Raw genomic sequence first — 22,283 nt, forward strand, 5'->3', positions numbered from 1 at the left:
CTGCGTTCAGGTACTCCTTGTAAACGTCTCAGCTACAGTAACAACAATAGTATAGTCGACTCGGCCCCCGCACGCTTGTTGGCGGTTTATTACCGTAATGCCAGTATAAACAAAATTAGGGGCGGCTGGCTAGGTGCATAGGCTGAGGAAGAAGATATGTATGGATCAGACTACAAGACAAATCGTCTTTCACGATGGGACTATGTGGCAGACTACTGCCATAAAATCCTAAAATCGTATCTCGGTCTGCCACTGGGAACACCGTATCCTGTCCTTTACGGTCACTGGGCTTTATCTTCTAAAATCAAACACTCTCAGGGAGAAGGGACCAGAAAACGTGTCACCGGTCATCGCATTCAGATATACCCGTTACCATGGCGGCAACAACAACAATGGAAGGCGGCAATGTGTGTTGGAAGAAAAAGAACAAAAATAGGGGGGTAACGTGTGGTGTCGTCACTGGGTGCTGTCCGTTCAAGGAGCGCTTAAGGTATATGTTCATGTACTTTTAATATGGCTCGCAAGCAGGCAACATAACTTTAAGTAGCCAGCTAATGCTAGCACTAACATTTGCACGTAAACATGCCAGCGTTGCGTCAAATCATGCTCTTAAGCTTCAGTATAATTTTGGTTTGTGCATGTGAATACATTTTGACAATGGGGCGCAAGGGATGCAATGCGTCAGTGACAATACGCAATCGTATTTGGTCGACGTCAACGTGCGGTGTCGGAGAGCTGTTCATATGTCCCACTTCACAGAGGATTCCCCCAAAAAGCAAACATGCTAGACGTTTCATTTTGGCATCGTAGGGTTATCGTAGGGCCAAATCGTTGGTCATGGATTACCACAATTTCTCGTGTATAATGCGCACCCATGTATAATACGCACCCCCAAAGTTGACCTCAAAATTCTGGAAAACCTTTCTACCTATGTATAATGCATTTTTACAATGCATGATTTTCCTTCTACCCATATGATCAAAACATGAAGTATTTATCTGTGTTTTGTTAGTGTTTTCAAATAATTATTCTGAACGTAAGCACTTTATTGGAACACCTAATACTTTATTTTTATTTACTTGCTCTTATTTTGAAATTCACTGCCCTACTTTTTTTTAGTAAATGAGAAAACACACTGTTGTGCTAATATGTTTGATTACCCAGGTAGAATTTGTAACATGGGTACAATTCTTTAAAGAAAACCCGGAGGGCCAGACACATTTTATTTTATTTTAATAGCTTTCAACTTAAACTGTCAAGCTTTTCCAAAAAGCATTATCATCAAACAAAACATAACCATGAAGAAATTAATGATGGTTGTTGTTCAGTCATCAGTCGTATTTAAAAATATATGTATATATTTCACAAATTCTGCCAGGGTATGTAAACTTATGAGCACAACTGTACATTTTATGCAGTCATACATATCCCTGTCATATTGGAATGAAAGTGTAGGCTACACCTTTTTTCTAGGTGGTGGTGGTAGATTAGAGTGAAAGTGTACACCTTTCTAATATCCTCTAGGTGGCGGTAATATATTGGAATGAAAGTGTACTGCTTTTTCATAACCTCTAGATGGCGGCATACATTTATAAAATGGGAATGTTTTTTTTCATTTTCCCCTATACCTATGTATAATGCTCACCACTGACTTTTGACGTGTTTTTTTTTGGGGGGGGGGGGAATTATACATGAGAAATTACGGTATGTCACACTACAAGACGTTTTGTCGGGCCCGATCCAAGAAATCGGCTGCGATAGCAAGTCGGACTAAAATCCACTTAGCAATCATGTGCAAGCACCAGCAAGTGGGGTGTGATTTGCTGTAGCTATAAACTGTTTTTGATACTTACTGTACAGTCCTGCAACTCACTGACTTGAGCCAACGTTTAAGCTGAAATGCCCCTTTGTCCTTTTATCTTCGTTGACGTCACAACCGCCAACCAATAAGCCACTACCCCCGCACCCCCCTTAGCGGACCACACTCAGAGTTATATTACGATACGTACTTTATCCTCATGGGGGCATGAAATTACCTGTGGGATCCTAACACAACATTGTCACATTTTGTAACTGCATATATGCATTTGGCTCGTTCCATGTAATATCTGACTTTGTAGCACAGTCTGTAATAAGGTCATGTACTGTATCTCGGACATTTTATGACGGATTACACGACAAATGATGAAGATATTTGTAGGCAGCATCACATATTGTGCAGTTGATATCAAATATATACGCCCCTGTTCGAGTGTCTTTTTTGTGATGTAAAATAATGACACCATGATAAGTTATTTCAAAGCTTTTTTTCACCATTAATGTGACCTATAACCTGCACATCTCAATTGAATTTGAAAAAAACAAAAACCATTTTGAGAGTGGAAGTAAACATAAACAACCCAGATAATGTGGTTGCACAAGGGTGCACACCCTCTTCTAACAGGAATGCGGCTGTGTTCAGAATTAACCAATCACATTCAAACTCATGTTAAATCGGCATCATCATACACTTTGCATTTAAAGGGAGTTTGCAGTTTTAAAAGTGCTTGCAAGATTTGAATGTAGCCTCACTTAACTAGGGGCAGGTGTGGGTCAGTTGATAGAGAGGTTTATCCAACGACCGAAGGTTTGAATCCCGGCTCCAACTGTCCGCTGTCGAGTGTCCTTCGGCAAGACACTGACCCGTTAATTGCTCCCAACGGGCCTAGCGGCCAGCACCTTACATGGCAGCAGCTGCCCAGTGCGCTTCTGGAAGAATGGTCAAAAATTCCCATAACACACTCCTAAACCTTGCTGAAAGCCTTCCCAAGAAGAGTTGAAGCTGTTGTGGACCGACGACGTCATGTTGAACCCTATGGATGAGCAATGGGATGTCACTTAGGTTCCTATGTGAGTCAAGGCAGGTGAGCGAATACTTTGGGCAATATAGTGTATTTGTGTATTTTTTGTAATATAATTTCTAATATTTGTCAAATCCTATTCCATATATATATATATATATATATATGTAATATATATACATATTACTTTTGGGGGGGGGGGGCAAATATGTCCATTTTTTTCCAACATTTATGTATTTGTCATGTTATATTTTCAGTTAATTTCTTTCTAAAATCCTTGTATTTTTCTTATGTTTTTGTATTTTCCAACTAATATGTTCAGTTTTCCTTTGAGATTTGTGTCTGTTTTTTTATCAGTTTTGTCTTTTTTCTGATATTTGTGTATTTTCCAAGTAAGATTTCAACTTTCTCTATTGTTTTTCCCCCTAATTTTAAGTTTTATCAGTTATTTTGTATTTTGTGTTATTTGCATACATGATTCTGTTCATATTTATAAATATATTTTTTACAATATATTTTTCTGTATTTGTCAACTATTTTTGTACATGTTTGGCAAATATGTTTCTGATTATGTCCAGTGTTTGTGTATTCTTCATCTGTTTGTTTTTTTTCCCCATCATTCTTCTAATTTGGTCTTTTTTTTCATTTAATTAGTCTTTTATTCAAACATTTAAGTATGTTTTGTTTCATATTTTTCTTTTTTTTCCCCCAATATTTTTTCATTTGTCTTTAGGCGTAAATTCCATAGCACACACTGGCTGCAGAGCAGACATGCCGTCTGTAAAGCAGATAAAATTGCATTTCGAGCCAAATGCTTGTTTAAATGTGTGGTCAGAATTACAGGCAGTAAGCTTTCACTCACTGACGCCAACATTGCAGGAAGTGAGCGTTGCACAATACTGACAGAGTAACTAACTAGTCACCACAGTGTCACTCTTGTACTGTTGGACGTGTTCTACTGTACAAGCTTGTAAAAAAAAAAAAAAAAGAAAGTGTACACGTTGGCTTTCATCCAATCACAACACCCAGAACATGTGGCGTGTGCAAAAGAAGCTGCTTGGCCCCGCCCCCATCTCGTTTTTTTCCCCCTCTCTTTCTTTTTGTTATCTCTCTTCTGTTTATAAACATGGAAAGAACAAGATGGCCCCAAAACGCGGAGACATGGAGTCTACACATGTTGATGGCAGGATCAGGATCTGGAGGGATGACGCCGATTTGCCACGAGAGGGTGCTGTTGGAGGGACACGTCATTCGGTACACTTCGGTGTTGAGTTCACTTTTTCCGACGTTTCTGTATCCCAAATATTTGTTTTCTATTTCTTGTTGCCCAGTTCTAGTTTTGCATTTCTCCATTTATGCATTTTCGTTTTAATATTTGTGTATTTTGGTTGAATATTTTGTATTTTTGAAAAATGTTTAAAACTTTTGACAATTTTTTTGCGGAAGGCATTCCTGAAATTGGTGTATTTTTCTATCAAGTATTTGCCACTGGGTGGCAGTATTGCTCTGCAAACAGTGCTGTTCTCGCGCTCGTCAAAAGTGCGAGTCATTTTGCTCGATTTTACTTTTGGTCCATTCTATAGTTTTACTTTTGTTTAGTTCTATAATGCGGCTTGGTTAATTTGTTATACTAGTATGAAGGGAATGTAAAAGTATTACTTAACCACGTAAGACAATTGCCACCTGTGTATTAGCTGAAAATGGCACCAAAAAAAGCCCCACTAAAAATGTCATTTTTGATCATTCATTTAATTTAACCTCAACTAACAATTATTTTTGTTAACAGAGTCAAGCTCAAAACACAACTGTGCAACTTCCGTTCATATGTGTGCCGGAGGGTCACATATAGCAGTATTCTGTGCAAATCGATCGTTAGAGAGTATTTTTTTCATCTATTTATTGTTGTTGAAGATTTGTTTATTATTCTTAGATTGTTTTTTTTTCCCAAAGCCAACATGAAATTCGGTGGGAATGTCTAAAAAGTCTCCAAAAGCCATGTCACGAAAGACACGGCAATTCTGCCATTTTGGGTGGTCGCAGCCATTTTGCAAATTCAGCCATCCAGCATGTCTATCATGCGTAGATTTTAGAATTGTTTTGCTGGGACGACCTTCAAAATGTGCCACAACAACCTTTTCCCAAGGGCGGATGACTCTGTCACATTGGCGGGTTTACGCGCATCGTTGTCCACAATTTGGGAGTTTTCTCTTGCATTTTTCTGATCATATTCTCTATTTCGAATCTAGCGTGCAAGCGTTTGATTTCCTGCTTCTTGAGCTTCACGACCGGAGCGCCAACTTCAGTTTGATTGGTCGCTCGGGCATCAGCAGGCCCCGGCCCTGCACGTCCATCTCGATGGGCACCTGGTGGGCAAAGTCACAATGCGGGTGTGACTGGATGTTGACATTTTGAGCTTTGGACTGACCTCTGCATCACTCCAGAGCTCCTAGCTGCGAGCATTTTCACTTTGAACGTTTAACTGTCCCAAATGCATTTCTCTCCAAAATAAATGCCGAATGGCCCCGCTAAAAAGAAGAAGAAAACAAAAGTTTGAATAATCATGTCTCCATCTGTCTTTTACGATTTACCTTTTCATGAAAACTAACATTTGGAATTCAATATTTAAAAAATGTATTATTTTTTATCGATGGCAAATGCATATTTTTTCTTTTTACGAAAAAAAAGGATTTGTGAGATTTCAATTTGTTTCCCTCGAGAAAATCTGACTAGAGTGTTACATTTCCAACACAAATCCGATTTTGTTCTCATACAATTAGGACTTTTCAGCAAAACGATGAGTTTATTCTCACAATGTTAAAAACGATTGCCTATTACCTTTGCTCTCGAGCGATTGACTTTTTTTTTTTGTTTTTTTTTTATTCATTCTTGCAAGATGGATATTTCTTGATGATTTGATTCTCACAATGTTTTATGTGAAATCCCATCTTTGTTCTTGTACGACGGCACATTTTTCTTGTAATATTTCAACTTCCTTCTCGCGATTTCCGTAACATTGCGAGAATGTTGTAGTTGCCCGCTGAAAGCATAAGGCAGCAGCGACGAAGCCCCGTTCTCACCTCGGTCTCGTCGCACACGCAAAAGTTGTAGCGTTGCAGGATCTCCACGATGGCCAACTTCATGCTGACCAGAGCGAAGCGCATCCCGCTCCAAAGGGCAAATACACGTAGGGGTCCAAAGACTCTTTGTTTTCCTTACTCAACCTGCAAGAAAAAAAACAAAAAACACACACACACACCTCCTAATTCTCGGAATATTACTTTTTTACTCTCATTATCATACAGCTTTTTCTCCTTTATTCCTGTCATATTGCAACTTTGTTTCACGAAAGGAATTTGACTATTTTACAATTACGGCCAGAAAAAATACAAATGTATTCTCGTGAGATCACGACAACAACAAAAAACTTCTGTTAATATTTCAGTGCAGCTCCAGAAATGTCTTCATTCATGTCTGACCTTTTTCGGGAAAAAGTCACATTTTATTCTTGGGGAAAAAAAAAAGACTAATTTATTCTCATTAGATTATGACCCCCAAAAAATTCAGACTCTGCTCACAATGTTGCTATTTATTGACATATAATATGACTCTTCTTATAAGTCAAGATTTGTTCTTTTTGTAATGAAAAGAAAACTTGATCCTTGTTGTCTCTTGACAAAAGTGATATTGTTGTAAAATTGACATAAAATGCAACTTTATTCCCAACATGTCAGCATTTTCTTCACCGCTTATTACCCTCACTGCTGGAGCTTCTCGCAATAATAATCAAAACAAGGTACTTACGCAGTCCTTTCAAAATATACGGATTTTCAACTATTCTACAAAGGTTATGAACAATGACAATCGATCGATCGATCGATCGATTGCTTCATTTTGCGAAGCGCTTCTCCTCACGAGGGTGGCGAGGATACTGGAGCCTGTCCCGGCTATCTTCGGGTGGCACGCCCTGAACCGGTCGCAGGCCACATAGAAAGCGACATTGCCTTTGGGCAATTTCAAATCTCCAATCGACCTGGCGCGCAGGTTTTTGGGGATGTGGGAGGAAAGCGGAGCGCGCCCGCACAAAAGCCACACAGGCGGGGCGGGGCCTCAGAAGTGTGAGGCAGATGGCAGCCATTCAAATGTGCTCGATATAAACGGTTATATGTAAGGGCTCTAAACAAAAAATTAAACGCTACCATGTATAGTCAAAACAATATGATATTTCTACACAGTCCATATGATATAAATAGCTACAGATACAATGTCCAATGTGTTTTGACAAAAATCAAAACACACTCACATGCACACAGGTCAAACCAACAAATGCACACAAAAGATTGTGACCTTTGATGAGCCGCCCTGCTGTACTATGGTTGGAGCCCGGGTGGCGCCTCGCGCCCTCTCTCCCTCTTTCTCCCGTCCCCTCTCGCTCTCTCTCTCGCTCTCTCTCTCTCTTTCCAGCACCTTCCTCGGCCATGCACCTGTCACCAATCAGCCCTCGTTACCGCCTGCATAAAAGCCTGCCAGATCCCGGAAACGTTCGCCAGAGTATCTGAGAAGCTTCCAAGCGCTAACATGGCTCCCCAGTCTCCAAGTAAGCCTACTCAATTCGTTCTTCCTTGTCCTCAGCGTATCCTCCGTGTCCCTCATCAAGTGGATTTCTGCCCGCCGCCCGTATTCTCTGCCTCAACAACCCGCCAGCGCATCCCAAGCACCGTCCTCATTTCCCTTACAATAAACTGTTCTTCACAACCAACCTCTCCTCTTGGGTCCCGTCCCGTCTCCATCCATTTCGTGACAACCTTTGCGCAGGCACAACAACAAACACAAACTCACAAAAAAACCCAAAGACAAACGTACACTTTGACACACACAAAAAACGACGACGGCTATAAAGACGGAGAGGTGTAACGACGGCAGTGCCTCTTTGAGTCGTCCGGAGGTGAACGTAGGCGAGAGGATGCTTCGGATCCTCTTCCAGTCTTCGTCTTCTGCGATACTCACGGCGTCGTAAAGCGGACCATTCACACGACAGTTCTACGACACAGAAGGAGAGAAAATTGCTCGACATGTCGATCGTGCGGAGACTCTCCGAAAAGGGCTCGGGAAACCGTGCCCGATAAGACACGGGAAGTCTGCCATTTTGTTTGAGAGCCGCCATTTTAGGCATTTTCCCAGGGCTCCAACAGGTGAAAAGCCAGCGCCAATGAGCAACGTCAAATTTAGTAGACGTGTCTAGCGCGAGCAGACCCGCAAGAAAGTCTCGAGAAGAAAGACACCGAGTCTGTCATTTTGATTTGAAGCGGCTCATTTGCAAGGCTCCTTCAATTGAAAAATCAACCCACAAAACTGAGCAACATAATGTTTGGTACGAATGTCCGTCATGAGTAAACCCACAAAAAAAAGTCTCGAGAGCACATTCCTCCAAAGTTGCAGGGCATTTTGCTTGGAAAAGTACATTCCGGAAGTGGTTCGAAGAGGATATTTTGTCTGCTTGCTACCTAATTTGCAGCGTGTATACTAGACAGACGGGGGACACGAAATTGCCAAACCGTCTCAAGTGTTTGTCACGGAATGTGAGCGGAGAAACAAATGTGTGAGTAACCCTCCTCGACGAGCACCGGGATCGCTGATGCACAGAACAGGCTGCCGGCCGTCGAAGATGCTAAACCCTTGTAAACAACAACGACAACGAGCCAAAACCAAAAACCTGAATTCTGCTGTCATGATCCGTGTTGCACACGCACCCCCATGTTTTGCCATATTTCTTGTGGCATTCTGCGTCGAAGTGAATGAAACCCTGGAAACGGACAAACACGTGGAGGCAAGCGTCCTTAAAGACAGGTCCAGTTCAGGTCCAACAACCTTCGGGAGTCGAGATAAAGGACAATTCATGTCGTCATAATGACGGCAATCAACAATATGGCGCCCGACCCGGACTTTGGACAGTTCCCGCGACTGAGTCAATATTTCGAATGATCAAAGCTTCAATCGAGTGATTTCTCCAAAGCAAATCAGTGTCCAAAAGTATTCATGGAACGGAAAGAGATTGACATTGAATTGTTGGAAATGCAGTAAGGCCCTGCTATGTTGCACATTACTTTGCCTTGTCCTGCTATTTTGTAGATTCTTTTTTTTGGGGGGGTTAGGGTTATTACATTTTTGACTCTTTTATTAGAATGTTTATTATAATCAACTTTGCATGATCCATTGAGTTCAAATAAGTACCCTAAAGGACATCAAAGCATGCCTAGGGCGTATTCATCAATTCATATTTTCTCCCAGAAAAAACAAGGGGAGGTTTGGTTTCACTGAGAAAGTTACTTTTTTTTTTAAATAAGGGATTCTAAAGAGAGAATAAGGTCTTGGGTGTCTTTTTGATCAAAGCTGCATATTTTTAAAATCTTCATTTGAGCTATTTGCAAGGAAAAGAGAGAAATCGTTTTTTTTCATGACAAAGTAGTCATTTTTCTTTTGTTTTCGGAGAATCAAATCAATGAAATGAAGTTGGATATTCTTTAAAGGTATATATTTGGGATTCTTTTTTCAATATAAAATGTTGTACATTTAAGAAAACAGTATCGTATGAGCAAATTCATATTTTTCTTGATCAAGTTATGAAAATAAAGTGCTCTTTTTCTTAGATACAAAGGTGCTCTTCCGTGACTTAAGTCATACCTTCCCAAGGTAATACAGTAAGTCATAATATTGCAAGACATGTCATATTTTATTGAGGGGAAAAAAAGTACTCCGATTTTTGAAGGGGAAAAAAAAGGACATCGTGAGAATAAAGAAAGCTTTTTGCACCTTTTGGTGTCATCATCTTAAGAATAAAGTCAGACTCTATTTTAAGCTTTTCATCCATAAACATTTGTAATCTTATAAGAATCGTGTATTTTTTTTAGATACATACTGTATTTAAGAAAACAGTCATCTTAGGAGAAAAGTTGTGTTTTTCTCGATAAAGTCATCAGAATCCATTTTTTTTTAGATCCAAAAGTCATCATCTAACGAGACTTTAGTCGCATCTTTTCCAAGATGAAAAGAAAAGATGTTTTGAGATCGACAGCCGTGATGTCATAAGACAAGATATTGCGTCATATCAAATCAAAAGTCCTAATATTCCAAGATTCATGCGAGTGGTATTTCGTCGAGGAAAAAAGTAGTCTTACGAAAAGAGAGATTTTTTTCTTTGTTTGTTTTTTCGAGGTGGACAGTCAACATCATCATCATCATCTTACGAGAACGAGAACGAGAACGAGAACGAGAACGAGACCCTTCCTACCTTCCTGTAGTTGAGCATGTTTCCGGCGTGGGGCCGGGGATGCCCAGTTTTTTTTGAAACGTGTTGTAGGGCCAGTAGCCGTAGCTGAACAACAACAACAACAACAACAACAACGTGGATGGCAAATATCTTGCATTCATTTTGATACAAAAATGTCAATCTATAGGTTTAACAGTTGACAGCTTAGTTCAAAAGGGGTTGGAAAAAAGACCGTGACTGATGCGATTGTTGTCTTCCGGCAATTTCCCCTGAAAGGCGCTCATTGAAATGGGAATGGACGCGGCGCGTGCACAGCGGACCCGCGCGTGCTCGCGGCTCGGCAGCTGCTCCCACATTTTCTTTGGATAAAGGGTCCCGCCCTTTTTCATGGAAAACGCTTATTGGCAGCATATCCCCACTTTTTCAAGATTTTCTTGGGAACATTTTTTATTTTTTTTGTATGGCTGACAAGTTCCAATGGATCTGGGAAAACACCTTTCCCACAATTTGTTACGTTACAGCCTTCTTTCAAAAATGAAATCAATGTCTTTTTCGCTACACAAAACATCGAATGACAACCTTTCCCAAAAAGTTTGGGGAAAATTTCGGCTAATTTTGAACACATAAAACACTAAATATGGGGAAAATGTGAAGCCCTTTGAATACTTTCCAGATGGGAGAAAAAGTCCAATATTATTCCTGCCAGAATAATAAAATAAAGAATAAAGATAAAAAGTCTGAATCTTTGGAGATTTTTGCCAGATAAAATGAAAATAAAGCCGCATTTTCCCAAGATAAAAGTCAGAATATTCCAAGAATAAAGTCATATTTTTTTAGATACAAATGTGGAATATTAGGGAAATCAAGTCCTTTTTCTTTGAAATAAGAATGCAGGAATTGTGTACTTTTTTAAGTAGTAGTAGTGCGATTCAATTCCGATGGTTTTGGTGACAAAATGTTAGATCGTTGAAAAAAGAGATGAGAAAAAAAAGTTGTTTTTTCAAAGATAAAAGGCCAGGTTAAAAGAGGAGGAAACTGTTGTCTTGCTTTCAAGAAAATAGGGAACAACGTGGGATAAAAGGATGATTTTGGGGGGGGAAATATCCATCCTGTGGGAATTCAAAGTTGCAATATTACAAGAATAAAGGAATATTTGTGGTCCCTTTTCTCTCAGTTCTAAACTTACAAGAAGGAAGCAGTTTTTGATGTCACAGAGTGCCAAAGTATTCAAATAAAATCTCAACCGAAACCTTTGTCGATACGCGCTTTTCACTGTTTCATGTTGCGTCCATTGTAAAAGCCGAATGAGCAAAGAAGACCCTCGCCATCCGACCTTTCACCCACTTTTTCTGGTTGTCGAGTGGATGTTGATCTTTGAACTCGTCACCGCTGTCGCTGCTGTTCGTGCTCGCTCTCGCCGGACACTTCATTAGGTACACCGTCCGATGCAAATTCGAGTTGTATCCAAAAGTCCCCTAATCACTAAAATGTCACTTTTGATTGACAGAGGTTTCGTGCAGAAACTCGAAATGAGTGGCGGAGAACAAGAGGACTCGTTTTCATGTGTCGTGTCGCCAGCTAATTTTGTTCTACCGTTAGAGGATTAGAGGATGTTTCGACTGTCAGGTCATACGGACAGTTTTGACGTATGACAAAGTGTTTTTTGAACACTGCAAAGTCCACCTTTAGTATTCGAACTGTGTTTCGAATAATAATGGTTGTTTTTTTTTAATTCTCTGATTACGACTTTTGTATTGAGTAAACGGTAGCACAGTGGACGACCGGTTAGCACATGTCCCTCCAAGTTCTGAGCGGAGTTCGCATGTTTCTCCGGGCACATCCCCAGTAAAACATGCGTGCTAGGTTCATTGAAAACTCCAAGTTGTGAATGTGAGCGCGAATGGTTGTTTGTTCATAGGTGCCCTGCTATTGGCTGGCCTCTCGCCCGAAGATAGCTGGCCTATGAGGAGACGGAAAATGGACGGATGGATTTTCAGTGAAAGGCCGTGCGTGCAGTTTGAAGAGCTGCCACCAGAGAGAGCTATTGAGCTGTGGGCTACAGACCGCAGGGGCGTGAATAAAGCTTGCAAAAAAGAGTGGGATAAAAAAAGAAAACACATCCAAAAACACACACAAAACACGCACGAGAACGGAAAAACATGCACTTCACTACACACTTTTTCAGAGTTTGTTTAAAACAAATTATGAATGAACTTTTTTTTGTGACAAAAGCCATACATTTGCGGGTGGAACGTTTTGGCTTTGGAAAACGTTTTTCTTTGAAGTCTAAAATCATAAGACCTTTTTTTAGTGGGGGGGGAAAAATCTATTTTTTCAAGAAACAATTCACATTTTTGAGGAAGAAAATCAAACAAAATCAAGAAAAAAAGTCTTTTTTTAGAAAAATGTTTTTTTTCAGTAAAGAATTTGCATTTTAGAAATAATCCTAACAAAAGAATCAAGAAGGAAGGCATGCTTTTTTTTAGAAAATGTTTTTTTTAAGAAAAGTATAACTTTTGTATTTCAAGACAAAGTTTTTTTGAGAAAAGCATTTTTTTTTAGGAAGATTTTTAAAAAGGGAAAAAAAAAAAAAAGTTTCACCAAAATAAAGTCCTATTTTTTTCACACAAGTGGTTTATTTGGAAGTGCAAAGCACACACTGTAGATGCTGCGCAACCTTTGTAGGTTGATCGGGTTCGGGCGAGTCCGGTCTTTTCCCGAGGGGTCGGATCGGAGGTCAGTGCACGGCGGGGGCCACCAGGTAACCGTTGAAGGTGATGTAAACGTCCACGTCGTCCCCGTAGACGGCGTTGTCACGCTGGCGCTCGTATTGGCGCACCCAGACCTCGTCGCCCAGCTCCAGGTCCATCATGACGCTCTGGCTCTGCATGATGGAACGCTCGCTGGGCTGCGCGTAGAGGATAACCCGCTGCTCCCGGTTGTGCATGAGGTGCAAGTAGGTCTCCTTGAAGTTCCACGTGTGGACGTTGAGGTTGACCAAGTAGACGCCGGGCACGTAGCAGTAGAACTTGCCCTCGAACATGTTGAAGTGCTCGTGCAGGTTGACGAAGACCGTGTCGAACACCAGCGGCTGGTGGTAGTCCACGCTGTGCAGGGACTTGCGGCGGCCCACCGAGAAGGCGGCACGCGGGTTCTTGCAGGCGTCCCCCGGGACACCCGCTTGGCCCTTCGAGCCCTGGGGGCCCGCCGGTCCCGGCGGGCCTGAGGGGCCTTCCGCGCCCGGCTTGCCGGGCGTGCCTTTGTCCCCTCTGTCGCCCTTATCGCCTGCGTTGGGGCACAGCAAAGGCACAGTGAGAAGTCCCTTTCTCATTTGGAAGCCCCATCATTGCGTATGATTTGGCTGGGGTGCAAAATATCTTTTCATGTCATTCAGTTGGTTTTCACTTCAATTCTTTCTTTCAAAAGTAGGTTTTTCTCATTTGTATTTGAGGAAATGTATTTATGACACTATTCTTCCATCCATTTTCCGTACCGCTCATCCTCACAAGGGTCGCCTACTAGAGGCGGGATACACCCTGAACCGGTCGCCGGCCAATCGCAGGGCACACACACACACACACACACACAAACAAACTGCCATTCGCACACCTACGGGAATTTAGAGTTACACTATTCTCTTTTATTTGTAAAAAATGTTTTGACCTTTTATTTAATTGTTACTTTTTAAAATTAAACATTTATTTGGTCAACAATGTATTTTTTCTTCAGCTTCACTTTTTATTGATCTTTAAAAAATCTTTTCTTGGTTTCACTTTTTATTTCTAGTTCATATTTTTTTTATTTAATAAGTATTATTTATTATTTGATTTTTGTAACTTTGTGAACAGCTTTCCCTTTTTTAAATTCAATTCGTTTTTATGGTCAATGTATTCTTTTTTTTCTTACTTATGTTTTATTATTTACATTTGGAATTATGTTTGTCTGTTTTATCTATCCATCCATCCCTCCGTCCATTTTCTGTCGCCGCTTCTCCTCACGCGGGTCGCGGGCGTGCCGGAGCCCATCCCACCCGTCATCGGGCAGGAGGCGGGGTACACCCTGAACCGGTCGCCAGCCAATCGCAGGGCACATACAAACAAACAAACAAACAAACAAACAAGCATTGGCACTCACATTCACACCTGCGGGCAATTTAGAGTCGTCAATGAACCTCGCATGCCTGTTTTTGGGATGCGGGAGGAAATCGGAGTGCGCCCGGAGAAAAGCCACGCAGGCGCGGGGAGAACATGCAAAGTCCACACAGGCGGGGCCGGGGATCGAACCCCGGACCTCAGAACTGTGAGGCAGACGCTCTAACCGGTCGTCCACCGTGCTGCTGTTTTATCTACTTTATCTACTAAAATTAATTGTTCAAATGTTTACCTTTAACTTGTTTAGTTTGTACTTTTCTTTTCAACTTTTTAAAAATTAATTTTACATTTGTCAATTTATTTGGATTATTTTCGAAATGAATTATCTTTATTATTTCTTGTTTTGAATTGTTTATTTACATTTTTATTTTCCGTGTCACATTTGTTTTTTTACTTTCAACTCTTTTTACTATATACTGTAAATGTAATTCTTAGTTTAAAAAACAGTTTTGTCATTAATTGTTTTTTTTTCTTATTTTTGACTTTTTTCATGTATTTTTTGATAAATATTGTTTTTCTTCACCTTTTTATTTCAATTGTAATTTTCTAGGTATTATATTTGTTTTGTTTTTGTTTTTTTCTTGGGTGAATTTGATTTTGTATTTTGTTTCCTCTTCCAATCTAACCTCAACCTCAACCTTAACCCTAACCCCCCTTAACACTCGTTGGCGTTTGTTTTCCCCCCACAGACAGCCCATGGAAAATGTTCCTGAAACCTAATGTCCCCTTAATGCCTTGATGCCTTAATGCAGGCCTCCTTCTCGTGCGTTCCTCCATTTTGTTGGACTTTGTTGCGAACCCCTAAGCTCCAGCCAGCTCGTGGCGGTGGCCCGGAATGTTCCGCGGCTCCGACGATCAGGAGTCGGACTTCCCAACGTTCCTCCCGTGGCCAGCGTGACCGTGGCGAGTAAACGTGAGGAGGAAGCGAGCGCTCGCGCGATTTGGACCACAAGTTCTGTCCTGGGACCGTGATGACATGTTCTTATAAAAGCGTCTTCCGCCTGTCAGGATGTTGGCAGGCATCGACCGTCTTGTCGGTCCTAATCCTCCCCTCTGCTCGCATTTCTGTCTCTTGTCAAACGGATCGCAACGGGGTTATGAAATGCAATTTTCTGCCTTTGGCGGTAATCTCAAAAGTCTGTTCCGTATGAACGCATTCACCGCCAGGGACATTTATATTCGTCAACTGAAATCCGATCGTTTACTGTACTGCCATTGTGACCGACGCCATCCACCCTTTGCAGCTATAAAGGCTTCAACTCTTCTGGGAAGGCTGTCCACGAGGTTTAGGAGTGCATTTCTCCAGAAGTGCAATTGTGAGGTCACACACACACACTGATGTGGGACAAGAAGGCCTGGCTCTCAATCTCCGGTCTAATTCATGTAAAAGTCAGGATTGTGCAGACCACTCAAGTTCATCCACATCATTCTCCCTAATCCATGTTTCTACGGACCTCGCTTTGTGCACTGGTGCACAGCCTTCGATTTTGTTCGTCACCAACACCGAATGGGGCTACGGAGCAAATTTCCACCTTCATGACACCGATGTACCGTAAGTGTCAAATGTGCATTTATCCATTTCCTTTTTTCATTTCTATTCATTTCCCATTGTTGTCTGTATGTAAAACTGTAGTTATTGTCTATCAAATCTATTTTTTGTTCTTATGTTGGGAACCTGGAACAGATCAATTGGATTTACACGATTGCGTCAGTGTGTGTGTGTGTGTAGGATTTGGATTTCGTCTGACGTTTCGGAATAAATGAAGCATGAAAACTGAGCCTATGGAATTAGGGATTAGGGGTATTTCCTTTACCTCGGAGGATGGTCATGTTGACCACGGTGCGGACCTCGGCGGGGCGGTAGTAGGGAGCGGAGCCTGAGGTCTGAGGATCCAAGTGGTCGCAGCATCGGCGGCAGTATCGCGAGGGCGGCCGGGACGGCGACGGAAGGCAGCGCGCCAAAGGAAGCAGGAACAGGAACAGGACCAGGAACAGGAAGCTCGAACACGGCGACATCGCGGACGACAACAGCTGGGATGCGGCGGACACAGGCGGAACCGTGCTCAAACATCACAGTGTGCAAGTATTCCCCCCCTCCCCCTTCGGCCGGATTCCAAAAGGGATTCGATTGGATTTTTCCCTGAAAACTCGACACCAAATTCCCCACAATGGCCGACCGAGTGGAATAGCATTTCAAGAAAGATTTGGAAATTGCTGAAAAAAAATCATGAGCTGTGCATAAGTATTGCCCCTGCTCCTTTTTTGCCATTTTGTCATGGAACAGCGCCATTCTCAAATGGATTGAATGATACTTTTTTTCTTCATATTCGACATGTAAAACCATTTAGATGTATTCAAAATAAAAAGAATATTGATTTTTTTCTTTACAGCCATGTTTCCAAATGTCTTACATTTTTTTCCCTTCGAATTATATTCTTTCTTTCTGTCTTAGAATTCGACACAAAATGTCCCAGTGGCAAAATATTGGAAAAAACACATTTTTTTAAGAGTAATTAAATCAAGAACAAACCCAAATAACACCCCTTTCACTTGTTCATCATGTTATGTTACAGCCATATTCCAAAATGGAATAAATGAACTCCCTTGAAATTCTACACACAGTAGAATGCTCCAGTGAAAAAAACAACAACTTCAAAGGTTTTTGTAAATGAATAAAAAAGGAAAAATCACATGCATGCTCCCTTTTCAGTTTTCCCACATTTTGTTACGTTACAATCGTATTCCAAAATAGATTAAGGTTTATTTTTCCCCTTTAAAGTTATCCCTATATATCATCAATCAAATGAAATGGAAAAACTTCTCTACAAAGTCTTAAAAACATGCAAATTAATTCAAAATACATGAAATAAAATGACTCAAATATCACATTGCGTAAGTTCCATTTGTTTCCCAAAACATTTTGGGTTACAGCCCTATTACAAAATGGATTAGGTTATTTTTCCACTAGAAATTCTACCCATAATGCACATTTGGAGAACATTTTCAAAAATTCATAAAAGCCTTTTTTTTGTTCGTTTGCTTTGTTTTTCGAAATGAGATGGGCACGTGTACTCGTATCCATCACCTCCCACCTTGCTGTAAGAAAGAAGCGCATGTATGGATGTCGAGCAGACGTTTCGGTGCTCGGCTCCGCCTCCAGAGAAACGAACCATTTGACCACACACACACACACACACACACATTTGATAGCAGAACACACACCAAGAAAAAGAAAAGAAAAACATACTTAACACTTTAAAAGACATACAGTACACTTGGTCCGTGTCGCTTTCTCCCCGTCCGTCCGTTACGTAACTCAAACAATATGCTAACCTCTCTGTTCTGTGCTCCGCTTAAAGCGAATGCACATGTTTTCCAGAGGATTGGCACGCCGGCAGCGAGCAACGTCATCGCGCAATATCAAGCACGTGACGCACGATCGGTGAATTCGAGGTACGTACGTGGCTTGGTCAACGTCGCAGAGCACGGCACGTGCTTTTGTAGCATAGTCAACGTAGTCTTCGACAAGCCTAACCCGTCGGCTATACCTTGTCAGAAATATCAAAGATGATTCATCGTCAGCAGACCTAACGTGTTTCTGTCAACGTCAAAGGCAATTTAGTCTTCAACAGAGACACGCTCACATCTTCAATGACCAGTTTTGTCAACATCAAAGAGAATTGATGTAATGTACGTGTTTTTGTCAACAAAAAAACAGCTACTTTAATGTAACTAACGTGTTTCTGTAAACATCAAGGACAATTTAGTCTTCAACGATCCCCATGTACGCATTTTCGTGAACATCAAAGACAACTTAAAGATTTCAATGAACCCGATGGAAGGGTTTCTGTCAATTTGTCATCTTCCACAGACAATTTCGATTCTTCAACGAACTGCATGTACGTGGTTTTGCATACGTCAAAGACAAGTTAGTGTTCGGCAAGTCTAACGTATACATCCAAGACAATTTAGCCTCTTCCACATTCCGTGCTGAACTTACGGGTTTGGGTTTGCTAAACATCGAGACAATTTACTCTAAACATCGGATATAAATTCGCATCTTCCACAAACCTGACGTGTTTTTGTAAACGTCAAAGACAATCTTGAAACTTGAAGAAATGAAAAGTTACTAACGACGTGAGCTCGGTTCCATTATCTGTGTTCTCGTGTAGATAAGATCCAAAGTATGCGCTTCCAATTTGGACGGGAGTCAACAACAGAGTTGATTGTAAACAAACAAGATTTGTATCGTTCTGCAGCGGAAGGTCGGCTTTGTGGAAGCGACGTCAACGGAAGAGGTCTGTCATTGGTCTGTCGGCAGCTTGCAAGTGCAACGACATTTGCAAAAACGTTGAAAATAGAAGTTGTGTTACAGCCATATTCCAAAATCAATTGAGTTCCTTTTTTCCCCCTTACAAGTCGAAACATGATTTCCTATTAAGTTTTAGAAATATTTGGACACTTGTTCAAAATTACAAATCCAAATATCCCCCCTTGTATTGTTACACATTTTTTTACGTTACAGCCGTATGCAAACATAAATTGAAACCAATATTATGCCCCTTAAAATTCTCTACATATGTCAGTATGAGGAAGCACAAACATTTTTAGTGAACATGTAAAAAATACAAAATAAAGATTTGTCCTCCCTCAGTGCTAGATATAATTCATGTCTGTTAAGTGTGAAAGATTCTCCTTACTACATAACAATATATTATTTTGACTTCAAAAAGAATACCTTTCATGTTACATCCGTATTCCAAAATGGATTATTTTCCTTTAAAATGTTCAAATGATTCGTATCATTACGTTAAAATGGAAACCATTTTTTGTAGAATTTCTTTTTCAAATGTATTAAAAGCAAATAAAGCTAAGAAAATACAATATTTTCGCAGCCATATTGAAATTGAAAAGAAAATCCTGTGAAATTCTGCACACAATACCCTGTAATATATCAAAGTGACAAGTCATTGTCAATTCAGAATTACAAATAATATATAACGTGCAGTTACGCTTTTCACTTCTTCCACATTTTGTTGTTACAACCATATTGCTACATTTATTAAATGATTCTTTTCCCCTCATATTTTCTCATTAAGTTCAAGTGGAAAACAATTTTTACATGTTTTTGCAAATGAATTAAAAATAAAACTCAAACATCATATTCACTTTTTGAAAACATTTTGTCATATTATAGCCATGAAATAAATGATTTTAAAATTGTATGTAAATGTAACATTTTACACACAATGCCCGATAATGTTAAAGCTAAAAAGCAACTTCAAAAAATGTGTCAATTAGTTCAAAATGAAAGTAAACCTGCAATATCGTGCGTATTCACCCTTTGTCTTGTCCACATTTTGTGATGCTTTTACAAAGGATTCAATTGTTCTTTTCTCTTCGAATTACCCATATATGGCCTCATTAAGACAAAGTGGGAAACAAATGTTCATTTGTTTTTCAAATTCATTCACAATCAAAATCTAACTTGATTATCACAGAAGTGTTCCAAGCGTTTTGTCTTTTCCACATTTTGTTAAGTTACAGCTGGGATACAAATTGGTTTCATCCATGAAAAACCCCACATAATACATTTTTGAAATGTTGGCAGATGTATCACAGTATGCATCCAAACCATTTTTGTACACATTTTTTGTTAGTGCTTGATTCTTCCCACCGTATCTAAAGTGTGAATAATGCAAATCACATTCAAACTACGTAACAGTACATTACAGTGCGTTCTATTGTATTATACGCAGATGTGTCCCATTTCAATTCTGCCATGCAGTTTGCGCAAAACGTTCACGTGCACACTAGTGACGTCACCCCTCAGTTTAACAACCCCGCGCGCGCGCGCGCGCGCGCCCAACCCGAGACGCTCACATCCGCTAACATCACTTTGGCTGGCCACGTAAGCAAGCGAAAGCAACCTACCCCCCCCCCCCCCTCACCCACCCACCGTCGCGTGCACGCGCGTGCTCTTGCGCAAAATGTACTACAGTGACGTCATGCACAAAATTACTTTCGAGGCGTTCTTACCTTTTCTTCGCACGAAAAGAAAAAGAATCAAAAGAGGAGTTCTGCTGCTCCACTACGACTGAGGAGAAAGTCTCAGCCTAGCTCCGCGCGCGCGCGCGCGCGCTCCCGTCATTCTCACTCCTCCATTCACAAGAAAAAAAAGAAAAACGACACACAAAATTCGAAATACAAATAAACCGAATTTGATTACAAAGAAATGGAAATGAGATCATCTTGAATTATATTGTAAAAAGTAACAAGAAATGAAACTTCGAAATGAATGAACCGAATAGCAATCCAAAATAAATAATGCCCTTCAGGGTCAAAGTGTCACCGTGTTTAAAACATTAACTGTCACATAAGTGTCAAGAGAAGCTAACAACTGCTAACCGTGATGCAAAGGTTTGACAACAACACACATGAGCATTTCGCTCCAAGGGTGTCTCTTGGCAATGCATGTTAGCTTAAAACAGTAGCATTTAGCCCAAAACATGGCAAAATGCTAATGTTGGAGCAAACAGTTGTCAGCATTCTGGTAGCATTTCGTTTCAAGCGTAGCACAACGAACCTAATGTTAGCATTTAGCTCATTGCAGGGCTCGATATTACTATCTTAACGTTTGTATTTATCTTCGTTTGGCTTTACCTTTTGGTCCCAAAAGTCGATTCAACGTGTCGATGATGTTGATCAGAATCGAATCCTATCAGCCTTTGGTTTTTTATTACATTTGCATTTCAAGTTTTATGGCTGCACTGCAGTCCAATATTGGCGATTTACGCGGCAATGACGACTTTTTCCGGAGACTTGTTTTTCGGGACATTTGATCAAATATTATTGGGTCATATTGCTTACACCTCTATCCGCCATTGAGGGACTTTTGCCATCTGACAGAAAAGAAACTGGGGGAAAAAATTCTTGAGTCCAAATGTCAAGTGAAATCGATCAATATTTCATCAACGATGCTAAATAGCATTGACTCATACTGACATACAGACGCACTGGCACCCAGGCTAAAGCGCTAGCTACTTTCTGAGTCTTCTGTCAATCTCTGAATTCAATTCAACCTCCCGCCTGGGATTCTTTTGCCGTACAAGGTGAAGCCCGGCGTGACGGGCAGGGTCGTCTCGGAACACTCGGGAGCGGCCCCGGTGTTGCCTTGACGAATCAGGAAAAGCGCTGAGTGCACAAAATTGAAACTCAACCTTGACTGCGAACGGTCATCAGCTCAAAGATACGGCTAATAAGCGTTCCTTCCTGCTCAGACGTGGAGTTAGCGCTCACTCTGGTTTTCAGTGACTCAGTTGCTGCTCGCTTGCACTGTTTGACTTGATGGGTGTGTTTTCATTTTCTGGAAATGTTTACACAAAGCTGAGAAAAGGAGGCAGGCTATTTGCCTCTTCTGTACTTCCTGCTGGACATCGCCCGCCTGCACCCTCACAAATCCTCCGTCCCTCCTCCCGGTCTAACCGCAAACCCAGATGAGGCTCCAACACAGGACGGGAGCCCAGGGCAGCCACGGAGGGAGTATTTGTATTTTGCTCTCAAATTTCTTTTCTTTTTTTTCTAAAAATAAAAAAACCATTCGCATTCACTTCTTACAAGAATAAAAACAATAGTCTTTTTCTTAAAACATTTTATTTTCTCCTAGAAAATGAACGTATTAAATATCACGGTCTTACGACCACAATGTTATTTATTTATTTAGAAAACAAAACAATTATTTTTCAGGGCATGTATTTGTTGTTTTCCAGGAATAATGAATAATGAGAATAATGATCTTTTGTGTGTGTGTGTGTGTTAAAAGTAGGTTATTTTCTTAAGATTTATTTTTCTAGAAAATGTATATTTTTTTCTTGAAAAATATGACTTATGAAAGATGGAAATCGTAGTCTCACGACAGGATTAATTTGAAGAAAAATGTCACATCGCTCACAAGAATAATATAATCATTTTCCCCTCATGTAAGTGGTTATATTTTGGGTCGAAATTTCTATTTTTGTGAGCATGTTG

The 22,283-nt window shown here is 40.6% G+C and overlaps 1 protein-coding gene and 2 long non-coding RNA genes across 5 annotated transcripts; 1 reads left to right on the forward strand and 2 right to left on the reverse strand.

Moving 5' to 3' along the window:
• The first annotated feature begins 24 nt into the window (after positions 1–24).
• LOC133476679 (uncharacterized) lies at positions 25–5,213 on the forward strand. Its single transcript, XR_009788115.1, has 3 exons — positions 25–2,903; positions 3,975–4,094; positions 5,087–5,213. It is a non-coding gene; the product is annotated as an uncharacterized LOC133476679 (long non-coding RNA).
• On the reverse strand, positions 4,571–7,481 carry LOC133476675 (uncharacterized). 2 transcript variants are annotated; one of them, XR_009788107.1, is made up of 2 exons: positions 5,918–7,481; positions 4,571–5,203 (listed from the first exon to the last, which is right to left on the reverse strand). It is a non-coding gene; the product is annotated as an uncharacterized LOC133476675 (long non-coding RNA). The 2 variants fall into 2 exon arrangements; XR_009788108.1 differs by having other exon boundaries at positions 4,571–5,365.
• A 5,229-nt stretch (positions 7,482–12,710) lies between these two features.
• c1qtnf6b (C1q and TNF related 6b) lies at positions 12,711–21,498 on the reverse strand. Of its 2 annotated transcripts, none has more exons than XM_061770386.1 (3): positions 21,476–21,498; positions 16,070–16,286; positions 12,711–13,389 (listed from the first exon to the last, which is right to left on the reverse strand). In XM_061770386.1, the coding sequence occupies exons 2-3, from the start codon at positions 16,269–16,271 to the stop codon at positions 12,842–12,844; spliced, it is 750 nt and encodes a 249-aa protein (XP_061626370.1). In that variant the 5' UTR covers positions 16,272–16,286; positions 21,476–21,498; the 3' UTR covers positions 12,711–12,841. The 2 variants fall into 2 exon arrangements, with proteins under 2 accessions (XP_061626370.1, XP_061626369.1); XM_061770385.1 differs by lacking the exon at positions 21,476–21,498 and adding an exon at positions 20,295–20,438.
• Between the last annotated feature and the right edge of the window lie 785 nt (positions 21,499–22,283).

Source organism: Phyllopteryx taeniolatus, chromosome 4, assembly GCF_024500385.1.
Source record: "Phyllopteryx taeniolatus isolate TA_2022b chromosome 4, UOR_Ptae_1.2, whole genome shotgun sequence".
NCBI lineage: Eukaryota > Metazoa > Chordata > Actinopteri > Syngnathiformes > Syngnathidae > Phyllopteryx > Phyllopteryx taeniolatus.

Coding starts and splice junctions, on each gene's coding strand:
- c1qtnf6b (XM_061770386.1), bottom strand. CDS start 16,271: ATGTCGCCGTGTTCGAGCTTCCTGTTCCTGGTCCTGTTCCTGTTCCTG. Junction 13,390..16,069: donor CAACATGACCATCCTCCGAG/GTAAAGGAAATA, acceptor GCCCCAACGCAG/GCGATAAGGGCGACAGAGGG.